The following is a 12,656-nucleotide window of genomic DNA, read 5'->3' on the forward strand; positions in this document are numbered from 1 at the left end:
AGTAGGGGCCTTTTGATTTGGTGAAGCGCCAGGGCCTTGAGAGGGGTTAATCCGTCACTGGTCTTACCTGCTGTCCTAATAAATATTGGTACTCTAGCTATTGGTGTGTGACCTTCTTGTTTATTCAAGATCTCCTCTACAGTTTTCTCCCGTGTGCCGGCATTGCCACAAGGACTTTGGCGTGCGTAGAGCCTCTTTGTACACAGAAGATGAAAGAGAGACCAGAAAATAAGTTGTCTTCCATCTGAGAGAAAGGGGGTGGGGGTGAAGGAGACTTTTGATATCAAAATCGAGGACAGGAAGAGAAGGTACAATAGAGTAGAGGGACATAGAAGACAGAAAGACAGCACCTTATCCACTCACAGGTGACCGGATAGGAGAAAAGAATAGGATGTGAAGACAAGCTGAAAGCTTCACACTGTAGAGTGTAGACTATAGACTCTGACCGGATAGGAGAAAAGAATAGGATGTGAAGACAAGCTGAAAGCTTCACACTGTAGAGTGTAGACTATAGACTCTGACAGGATAGGAGAAAAGAATAGGATGTGAAGACAAGCTGAAAGCTTCACACTGTAGAGTGTAGACTATAGACTCTGACCGGATAGGAGAAAAGAATAGGATGTGAAGACAAGCTGAAAGCTTCACACTGTAGAGTGTAGACTATAGACTCTGACAGGATAGGAGAAAAGAATAGGATGTGAAGACAAGCTGAAAGCTTCACACTGTAGAGTGTAGACTATAGACTCTGACAGGATAGGAGAAAAGAATAGGATGTGAAGACAAGCTGAAAGCTTCACACTGTAGAGTGTAGACTATAGACTCTGACAGGATAGGAGAAAAGAATAGGATGTGAAGACAAGCTGAAAGCTTCACACTGTAGAGTGTAGACTATAGACTCTGACCGGATAGGAGAAAAGAATAGGATGTGAAGACAAGCTGAAAGCTTCACACTGTAGAGTGTAGACTATAGACTCTGACAGGATAGGAGAAAAGAATAGGATGTGAAGACAAGCTGAAAGCTTCACACTGTAGAGTGTAGACTATAGACTCTGACAGGATAGGAGAAAAGAATAGGATGTGAAGACAAGCTGAAAGCTTCACACTGTAGAGTGTAGACTACGACTCTGACAGGATAGGAGAAAAGAATAGGATGTGAAGACAAGCTGAAAGCTTCACACTGTAGAGTGTAGACTATAGACTCTGACAGGATAGGAGAAAAGAATAGGATGTGAAGACAAGCTGAAAGCTTCACACTGTAGAGTGTAGACTATAGACTCTGACAGGATAGGAGAAAAGAATAGGATGTGAAGACAAGCTGAAAGCTTCACACTGTAGAGTGTAGACTATAGACTATGACAGGATAGGAGAAAAGAATAGGATGTGAAGACAAGCTGGAAGCTTCACACTGTAGAGTGTAGACTATAGACTCTGACAGGATAGGAGAAAAGAATAGGATGTGAAGACAAGCTGGAAGCTTCACACTGTAGAGTGTAGACTATAGACTCTGACAGGATAGGAGAAAAGAATAGGATGTGAAGACAAGCTGAAAGCTTCACACTGTAGAGTGTAGACTATAGACTCTGACAGGATAGGAGAAAAGAATAGGATGTGAAGACAAGCTGAAAGCTTCACACTGTAGAGTGTAGACTATAGACTCTGACAGGATAGGAGAAAAGAATAGATGTGAAGACAAGCTGGAAGCTTCACACTGTAGAGTGTAGACTATAGACTCTGACAGGATAGGAGAAAAGAATAGGATGTGAAGACAAGCTGAAAGCTTCACACTGTAGAGTGTAGACTATAGACTCTGACAGGATAGGAGAAAAGAATAGGATGTGAAGACAAACTGAAAGCTTCACACTGTAGAGTGTAGACTATAGACTCTGACCGGATAGGAGAAAAGAATAGGATGTGAAGACAAGCTGAAAGCTTCACACTGTAGAGTGTAGACTATAGACTCTGACAGGATAGGAGAAAAGAATAGGATGTGAAGACAAGCTGAAAGCTTCACACTGTAGAGTGTAGACTATAGACTCTGACAGGATAGGAGAAAAGAATAGGATGTGAAGACAAGCTGAAAGCTTCACACTGTAGAGTGTAGACTACGACTCTGACAGGATAGGAGAAAAGAATAGGATGTGAAGACAAGCTGAAAGCTTCACACTGTAGAGTGTAGACTATAGACTCTGACAGGATAGGAGAAAAGAATAGGATGTGAAGACAAGCTGAAAGCTTCACACTGTAGAGTGTAGACTATAGACTCTGACAGGATAGGAGAAAAGAATAGGATGTGAAGACAAGCTGAAAGCTTCACACTGTAGAGTGTAGACTATAGACTATGACAGGATAGGAGAAAAGAATAGGATGTGAAGACAAGCTGGAAGCTTCACACTGTAGAGTGTAGACTATAGACTCTGACAGGATAGGAGAAAAGAATAGGATGTGAAGACAAGCTGGAAGCTTCACACTGTAGAGTGTAGACTATAGACTCTGACAGGATAGGAGAAAAGAATAGGATGTGAAGACAAGCTGAAAGCTTCACACTGTAGAGTGTAGACTATAGACTCTGACAGGATAGGAGAAAAGAATAGGATGTGAAGACAAGCTGAAAGCTTCACACTGTAGAGTGTAGACTATAGACTCTGACAGGATAGGAGAAAAGAATAGGATGTGAAGACAAGCTGAAAGCTTCACACTGTAGAGTGTAGACTATAGACTATGACAGGATAGGAGAAAAGAATAGGATGTGAAGACAAGCTGAAAGCTTCACACTGTAGAGTGTAGACTATAGACTATGACAGGATAGGAGAAAAGAATAGGATGTGAAGACAAGCTGAAAGCTTCACACTGTAGAGTGTAGACTATAGACTCTGACAGGATAGGAGAAAAGAATAGGATGTGAAGACAAGCTGAAAGCTTCACACTGTAGAGTGTAGACTATAGACTCTGACAGGATAGGAAAAAAATATTCCGACCTGTAAATGCTTTTTCTGTTCACTAAACTAACTAAACTAAAAGTAATTTTACTGAACAAACACTCAAAGTCAATGAGTACTTGTTGTAACAACAACAAAACTTTCATTATAAAGATATATACATTGACTTGATGGATTGGTACAGTAGATGGATGGACAGTGATTGATACACATATAGATCATAGCGAGTGATAGACAGACAGCAAAGTCAATATAATTCATAAAGCATATTGGACATTAAAATAAACATAGCACCATTAAACATATTCAATACACAATTTGATAAGCAATGAAAGGCATGATGAGCAATAGCTGGATAGATAGGGCTTTTAAGTGCCTGCCATGGGGATAGCATTCACCTGTGAAGTGCTGCAGTTGTCCTTAGTTCAACCAATCCTGACAGCTCAGTGAAGTTGATTAAGCTTCCCTCCTTTCAGAGCAGTAAAACAGATCTTCGTAGATTAGGAACCAGTGGTGACACTTGACAAGTAACCCAGACCCCATGACAATACATCACACATGGATCTGGAGTAACGGTTAAATAATAATTACTTTGTAAAATCCTTTAATTAAACTGTTAGTACAAATGTAATTCTTGGAGTTATGGGTAGGCTACATGAACAATGACATAACCCGTAATGCCCTTCAGCAGGGCACTAACTACAATATATATATATATATATATATATATATATATATATATATATATACAGATGATGACCGAGACCTGCATGTACAGGGTAAGGCACGTTACCAACACGTACATGAAACTGAATGACACCTTCCCCTCTGCCAAGGCATTCAAAACACTATTGTGTACAATGCGTAGTGTCAGTAACAATGAGTGGTTGCAAAAATGAATATGCAGCTACCTCACTGACCTGGCAGAGATCAAGCACAATACACTCACACATGCAGTATAGGCACTTTAAAAGCCTTGATGCTTGCAGTATTTGTTAGATGTAGTGAATGTACGCATATGTATTTCTCCACCACAGAATGTTTGCAGGACAGATTTGGAAACTTACATGGACCCTTGCACGGCACTTGTGGGACTTGAATGGTAACAGTAGTTATTATATGCAGCTTATAAAACCAATCACAGCAACTTGGATGTGAGGCACACACATTTATTTTCCATTGATCATCCAATTCTATCACTAACAAGCAGGTGGGTGCTGTCGATTACCTCGCCAGACGATTGGCATGGAAACCTAAAAATAATAATAGATTTTTTTAAAATATATAATATATAATATTTTTGAGTGGTGCAACCACTCCTACATCCAGCAATGTCCGTGTACCTGTGTACCTGTGTACCTGTGTGAGCACGAGTGGTTTTCTCATTGTTGCAGCCAGATCTCCCTTGCCATTTGCACAACATTGTCTTCTGCTTTCTACATCATTACATTTCTTTATTCTGTTCATATTCCTCCCAAATGCCTAAAGGCCTATTCATAGTCTGGATTTTCGGTGGTGAGGTGACCACCGCTCCGGTGGTGACCAATAATGCTGAGCGGTGGTGAGTAAAAACAGAGAGAAGGGCTGGAGAGGTGGCGGTGGTTTTCTCTTCACCGCGGCTCGTGACGTCATGTTGTAGTTCGGTGGTCACCTAACCACCGTAAATCCAGACTATGTATGAGCCTTCACACACTGTGTTCTGTGCTACCATCCCTCCACCCCCATCACCCTTTTGCATTTTCTCCTTTTCTCTTCCACCCTGCAGCTGGCGGTGGCTCAGGGGTAGAGTGGCTGGTTGGTAACTGCAAGGTTGCCATTTCGAACCCGGGCTCCCCCAGAGTTACTGTGGAAGTGTCCTTGAGCAAGACACTGAACCCCTAATTGCTGCTGATGTGTTGGTTGGTGCCTTGCATGGTTTCCGCCGCTATCGGTGTGTGAATGGGTGAATATAATGCGCAATCTATATGTAAAGCGCCTTGGATAAAGGCGCTATATATAAATGCACCATTTATTATTATTATTATTATTATTATTATTATTATTATTATTATTATTATTATTATTATTATTTACCACTGTTCCATTCCTCCCCCTCTTCTTTGACCATGCCAGTGCATGGTGGAAAGTACATTTACCTATATGCTGTACTTAAGTATAATTGAGAGTTTTTTTTATTAGTATTTCCAATACTTTCTGTACTTTTACTCCACTGCATTGTGAGCTTGTAGATCTGCTATTTTCAAAATGTTTATTTTTACACATTTTGAACTTGTGAAATGGGCCATTCTGTAATATGAGTAATTTTACTTTTACTAAAAGTGCATTTTGTCAATACTTTTGTACTTTTATTCAAGTACATTTTGAATTCTGGACTTTTATTTGGACCTTGCAGTATTGATACTTTTACCTAAGTAAAACAATTGAGTACTTTATCCACCACTGGTAGATGCCCCATCTCTTTTAGTCTCTGACCACCTCTCACCTTCCCTCTGTCCTCCATTGGCCTCGATCCTCCCTCCCTCCCATCATGTGTCCTCTCCTCCTCTCCTTTCCTCAACCCTTCTCCTCTCCTGACCCCTGTTTCCTCCCCTTCAGTTCATCCAGCTTGATTTACTCTCATGAAGCACCTTGTCAGTCAAGCACGGCCACATGTGCACGGGAGTGTGCGTCGCTGTGCGCGTGTGTGTGCGTGTGCATGCGTGTCTCTCGCTCTCTCTCTCTTTCCAATCCTATTCTACTCTATTCCTCTCTCTAGGTCACCTTTCCCATCAGGTGCAGTGCGTCCACGCAATAATCACACTTCCTCTCTCAGCTTAACGTTGTTATCAGACTAGTAACAGTGTACAAACACACCACAAACAGAGTTGTAACACACACACACACACACACACACACACACACACACACACACACACACACACACACACACACACACACACACACACACACAGAGAGAGAGAGAGCTGAGAACAATCCATTCCTGTCTGCTCTTATCAACTTCTCCATCTCCAACTGGGTGGGCGTGAGTGTGTGTGTGTGTGTGTGTGTGTGTGTGTGTGTGCGCAACTGTTAAATTGCTATCTTAAAGGTGACCTCCCCAGGAGACAGAAGATAAAACACTCCACTCTGAACTCCTACGAACTGGACACTGAGGCATGTGTGTGTGTGTGTGTGTGTGTGTGTGTGTGTGTGTGTGTGTGTGTGTGTGTACACGTGCGCGTGCGCGTGTGTGGCTGTGTGGCTGGCTTTTATTAACTCTTTACACACTATATAATACCATCAGCCAAACATAGTATAATTATTTTAATTGATGCCATGATAAAAGATACTTGGTGTCAGTTAGACAACAGTCACTCTAGTTCAATTAAATCAATCTATATTTTCATACTAAATCATAACAAGTTACCTCTAGACACTTCTAGGTAGACCGACATTTTTGCCGATATCGATATACAATACAATTAATTGCTGTTATGGCTGATAACTGATATAACCGATGTCGATGCACCGTTATAGAAATGTTTGCCCATATCCCAAAATAAACAGCTTGAATGACTATATGAATATATTTATTTTAAAATGTTCCAACTTGTCTTTTGAAAGCTTCCCCAGAAAGCACTGATAGAATTTGCAGCATTCATCATCACATTTGTCAAAATAATTATTATTAAATAAAATATCTTCTATAACCAATGTATTATTTTGTTATCAATTTGATAACTATATTTTATTTCACTTGTGATTGGTTAGCCGATTTGCTTGTTTACATAAAAGGACATTTGACCGAAATTCTCTTACCATGGTCAATGGCAAATGTTGAGACGTGTGGAGCTGTTTATAGCCTACTCTTAAACGCATGGCCTGCTTCTGGTCAGACTGAATTAATTACATGCATTTCATTTTGGGGAATGTAGACATGTGCAGGGGCGCAATAAGGTAGGGGACGGAGGGGTTTCGTCCCCTGCCAGCGTCACATTGGTCCCCCCCAGATGAGTTAGGGGGTCCCCCCTGGCTGGGGGGGTCCCCCCCTGTATCCCCCCTGGCTCCAAAGTTATCTTAGGAGTAATACTTTTGAAATCCTGCGTTCATAAACGCGATATATTTTGAAGCATATATTTGATCCACCCCTGTTTAAATCCCAAAATGGTTTGGCCCGTTCTACTGTTGTCGGAAGTTTGGGAGTTGTTACACCGCCATCAGTGACCCAATGTGCTTTGCACTCTGTAATGATTCTAATAATACAGGAACAGATTTCAATAGGTCAGCACTTTTGGTGTCACGCACCACTTTGGTCACCGTCAGACGATCAGTAGATGAATGGATTTAATTTATCCTTTTCATGTCAAGGACCCCCAAATGGACACGTATTAGCCTGCGGACCCCCCCCCCCCATTTGAAGAGAAGAGAAGGACCCCCATAAGAGAAGATTTATACAGCTCGGACGGACCCTATTGTAATGCCATGTCTAGCGGTGCCGTGGGAGTGGGACTCCAATTGATAATCAATGTTAATTTAAAAAACTGAGAGCGTCCACATGACATGCCACAAACTATCATGTAGTTGTACCTCTGGGGGTCCCCGGACCCCACTTTGGGAATTATATTATTATTTTGGGGGATTTGGGGAAATCGACGCCGGTCACGCCGCTATTAAGCAAATAAGCACAACTGTCAACATGCAGGTAAGGCGCTGCAGGTTTTTCTTTCCTCTCGAGTTGCATGGGTTTAACACTAACTATATATGTTGATGTTAAAACATCCTCTCCTGAAAACTTCCCAGGTGTTGTACATTTTATATAGGATAGGCTAACTTACAGATCAGATGGTCAGTGAGTTTTGACCTGTTCGAGGCGCTGCTGATAATGTGGTTAAACTTTTACGTTTTGAGACAAATGGGGAGGAGGAGGAATCACAGCCAGGTAATTCATAATAATAATAATAATAATAATAACTGTGCCAAAACGCAGTTTTGTATGTACATTGAGTCACTGGAACAACCTCTATGTAGTCCGACCCCAAACCCTAACCATAACCCCACGTTTTTGTGGAGGAGGAGGAGGAATCACAGCCAGGTAATTCATAATAATAATAATAACTGTGCCAAAACGCAGTTTTGTATGTACATTGAGTCACTGAAACAACCTCTATGTAGTCCGACCCCAAACCCTAACCATAACCCCACGTTTTTGTGGTTAGACCCCCCCATCCCCCCCCTCCCCTAGGGTGGTGGGGGGGACGGGGGGGACGGATTTTTCGGCGGCGCCGCTTTGCGGCGCCGCTGTTTGTCCCCCCCTAGCGTTCGGTCCGTCTTGCGCCTCTGGACATGTGTGATACTGTATGTTCCAATGTCACCACATTAATCCTAGCATCTCTATTTTGGACAAAGTTAAGTGAGGACAGAAACGTGAGGATGCCAATTGGGGGACTGCCCATAGTTCCGAAGTCCCGTTAGTCCGAACATGCATTAAGGTTGGGGAACATGCGCTGCTATATGGCACCTCCAATTTGACTAATGACATGGCACCTCTAAATGGCACCGCCAATTGTGATGGGCTGGAATGTGATGATGTATGATGATAAGAGCGCCCCTCACTTCACACGAGTGTGATTCTTTTCTGTTTTACTTTGTATTTTGTTTTTACAAATTCAAACCCTGGGTATGTGGATGAAGGTCAGTATTATCATTACTCCTTTAATTTGTGCTCCAGCTCAGAAAATACCTTTGCACTGACATCATCCACTTCTTCCTCCACCTGGATGACCTGCTCTACCTCAGGGATGTAAAACTGGAGCATGTTCTGAATGCCATTCTTCAGCGTCACTGTGGAGCTGGGACAACCGGCGCAGGACCCCACCAGCTTCAGCTTGACTGTGCCATCATCAAAGCCCTTGAAAATGACATCACCGCCGTCCTCTTGCACTGTAGGTCTGATTCTTGTATCCAGAAGCTTCTTTATCATAGATACCACATGATCGTCATCTTCAGAATGACTGCTTCCATGGTGAAGTACCCCAGTTGTTATTGGGGCTCCGCTATCAAAGAACTTGGTAATAACCTCCACAGCGTTACGTTTAATGTCTGTCCATTCCACATCCTCATCTTCCCTGGTGATTGTTATGAAGTCATGGCCAAAGAAAACACTTTTTACTCCCTCAATTTCAAAGAGGGCCCTGGCTAAAGGTGAACATTCTGCAGACTTCCATGAAGGGAAGTCCAGGGTCCCAGTTAATAAAACAGGTTTTCCAGGCAAGAACTTCAAGCTTGCAGGGTTTGGAGTATCCTGTATCTGAACAGACAAGTGTCGCCGTGTGAAGTTTGTACTGACATTTGTATATCCTGTCATATGTGGAACTTTATGTTTTTTACCGGTGCACAGTGTTTGGTATTCGGTTCTTGCCTTGACCGCAAACCTAAAGTGAGAAGTACGTCTTGACCGTAACAACCGCTGGAGACCAAAACATATGTGTGCCGCCATTGTGTATCTTTGACATGAACCTTAAATGAAACAGTTGTTTTCGATGAGAATTATGTAAATGGTGAGTTGTGTCATCAAATATGACATCAGACATTGGCAAATATGGAGCTCCATATGGCACGAGGTGATGTTGCTGTTCAAGACGGTGGAGTCTCATTATCACGTGACATGAGTAATCAGATTGTCACGGTATTGTCGCAGTAACCGCAGTGTAAATGGGTTGAATGTCTTCAGCCATGCATGACCACACACTTCACAATGACGATTCACAGTTGTACAGTCGAATATAGATGATGCTTTCGACATGTAGGGATGAGGTTCTGGGTTAATGTGGCCACTCCATGATGTCGGTCATCTACTGTATGACAGTGGTTCCCAAACCTTTTCATTTCAAGGACCCCTAAATTGACACTAATTGGCCCACGGAACCCTGATTTGAAGAGATATGCCCGCAGGGACCCCCATAAGAGAAGATTTGTATGCCTGTGATTCTCAACCCCCAGTTTGACATGCATTAGGCTACAGACACCCATTTAATGGCATTTCTGCAACCCCAATTTATTTTGTAAAATCTATGTATATTGTAAAAGACCATTTTCTTTACACTCCCATAAGGGTCCATTTGGTGCGTAACTATCATTCAGCTGGGGACCCCCTGGAACTCCCTCAAGGACCCCTGGGGGTCCCCGGACCCCACTTTGAGAACCACTGATCTATAACATAATGATTCCATATAGAGCGTCGCAGTCCCGCCCCCTACCAGGACCCAGGATATGATTCTCTGTTCATTTTCCTCATAGACATTTCAAAAAGTATTTATTTAAAGACCGTTTAAGCCAACTCGAGTTGTGACAAATCATGACAACAAACACAATTTTCCGAACAAATAATTAGAAAGAAAGAAGAAGAAAACGGCAGGTTACAACACTTTTTTTGTTGTTTTTCTTCTTTGTAATTATTTGTTTGGTCCAAAATATTGTGTTTGTTGTCATGATTTGTCACAACTCGAGTTGGGTTTGTACGACGCTTATAAGGTCTTCAAATAAATACGTTTTGAATAGACTATGGGAAAAATGCATTGGGAATTATTTCCTGGGCCTGGCGTCGTCATGAACGGGACTGCGACTCTCTATTTGGGTGAGGTTTCAGCCCGATCCGTCTCCCATTGATTACAGTCAATTACAGTCAAAATGTATTCAGCATTCATTCACTCACGGCCAGTGTCAGGCAATGTCTTTGAGCAACAGACCAAACATGCAATCTGCCGTTCTTTAGTTATTGGTAGTTGAATAATCCAAGGAGAGAGAAAGATAGATAGTAGGTAGGCAAGAGAAGAAAGATGAGAGAATGACAGAGCGAGGAAATAATGCATGAAATGCATTTACATGTGTTAACATTGATTGCAGTGCAACATTGGTGTTGAAGATGATGACAAATAGATGGAGAGAAAGACGGAGATGTGTGCGGTTCATGTGATTAATTCATCACAATTGATGTATGTTTTATGTTTAACCATTCTTTACACTACAGAGTTAGATGTTTTGAAGAAGGTCACCTTTCTATACAGCGTTACGTGTTTTGAAGATTAAGAAGGTTTGAGTCATGACAGATGGTAGAAGCAACAGTCAAAAATATGTTTACAAGTGCACCTTTGGCAGGTTTCACATCAGCACAAGTCCTGTTAATAGCAGGGGCACAAAGGCCCGTTCTTTGTGACACTATAGTAACAGCAGTGCGTGCATGCGTGCGTGCCTGTCTGCCTGCCGGCCTGCCTGCCTGCCTGCCTGCCTGTCTGCCTGCCTGCGTTGCGTGTCTAACAGCAGTGCAGCCTTCGGCTGGCTGACAGAGACAAGGCCACCATGAGATAAGAGAAGAGAAATTGCCTCTGCTACAGACACGACATGCGAAAACAAGTGCTCCCCTCTTTGTCTTCCTGTCAACGCCTTTGTCCGTCTGTGTTGATCCCACTGTTTTGGTCCATCTCTGTTTTTCTCACTCTCGACACAGTCATGTCCTTTTGTATGTTGACCTATGCTGACCTACAGTATGCTGAAATGTGCATTTTGTTGACTTTCAAAAACATGTCAGGTGGTTTAAAACTCTTACTATTGCTATTATTATTGCTGTTGCTATGATACTGGCTACCATATTCTTCTCTACAAGAGTGGAGTCCACCTCACAAATGTGCTAGTTATTATATTGGATTATTAATCCACCTCCAACCACTGCAATTGTCCTAGTTATTATATAATTATTAATCCACCTCCAACCACTGCAATTGTCCTAGTTAGCTACAATGACGGTTACTTCAGCACCATGGACAGCAGCTACAGTTACTTACCATTATTTGGTACCCTGGACATCTCTGTGCTACACCCACCCACCAACCCACCCACCCTCTCTCTCTCTCTCTAGATATTTATATTTTCTCACCCTATGTTAAAATGGCCTAGAGGGTGGGTTGACCGCAACCGCGGACGTCACATATGTTCAGGGGACTGCCATCAGAATAGCCACACCATGAACCATTTGTGGCCCCCAGAGGCCACGTTGTTTGTTTCAAAATTGGCACAAACACTGTCCGGTCTGCCATGACAATAGTTACAACCCCAAGGAACATCTCAGGGGCCGCAGGCCTCCGTTGCGTCAATCAGCACCCAACGTGCCCCACACACTGTTGTCAAGCAGTTGGCCATGAGAATAGTAACACCAGTGTGACTATGACTGGGGCCCCCGGGGGGCACGGGTACGCAACATAGGACTGGATTAGAAGGCTGCATAGTGACCTGGAAATGCTCCAATACTCAATTTGTGAAAAGGTTGTTTTGTTTTGCTTTTAAAACACATGTCATGAGCTGCTCCTGATAAAAGTGTTTACCAAAAAGCAGATCTTGGTGAGTCATTCTGTTCCAAAATAACACTGTTGGCATGCTGTAAAGAAGTTTACAATGTCCTCTCTCAGAGAAAATATGACACAATGATGCTTTCAACAACACACTGTTTTATAGGCTACCATTGTTGCTGTGTTTTGTGCTTGCTCAAGTATGTGCTCAACTGTGTGAGCTCAACTGCCTCAACTCTGACACGCACAATGCAGACACCCTTGCATGGACACACGCACACTTGCACGCACACACACACACACACACACACACACACACACACACACACATGATGTTGCACACGCACATGCACGCACGCTCACAGAAACATTATCTGTGAGGAGAGAGACTCTGTGACCATTT

At 42.6% G+C, this 12,656-nt stretch overlaps 1 protein-coding gene across 1 annotated transcript; it reads right to left on the bottom strand.

The window, feature by feature from the left end:
- Positions 1-8,619: 8,619 nt before the first annotated feature.
- LOC310864281 (NFU1 iron-sulfur cluster scaffold homolog, mitochondrial-like) lies at positions 8,620-9,411 on the bottom strand (the record flags this gene model as incomplete). The annotated part of the gene is made up of 1 exon (XM_083772913.1): positions 8,620-9,411. One exon carries the CDS (start codon positions 9,409-9,411, stop codon positions 8,620-8,622), a length of 792 nt encoding a protein of 263 aa, XP_083629039.1.
- Positions 9,412-12,656: the final 3,245 nt, after the last annotated feature.

Source organism: Protomyctophum parallelum (assembly GCF_964188405.1).
Source record: "Protomyctophum parallelum genome assembly, chromosome: 9".
Lineage (NCBI taxonomy): Eukaryota > Metazoa > Chordata > Actinopteri > Myctophiformes > Myctophidae > Protomyctophum > Protomyctophum parallelum.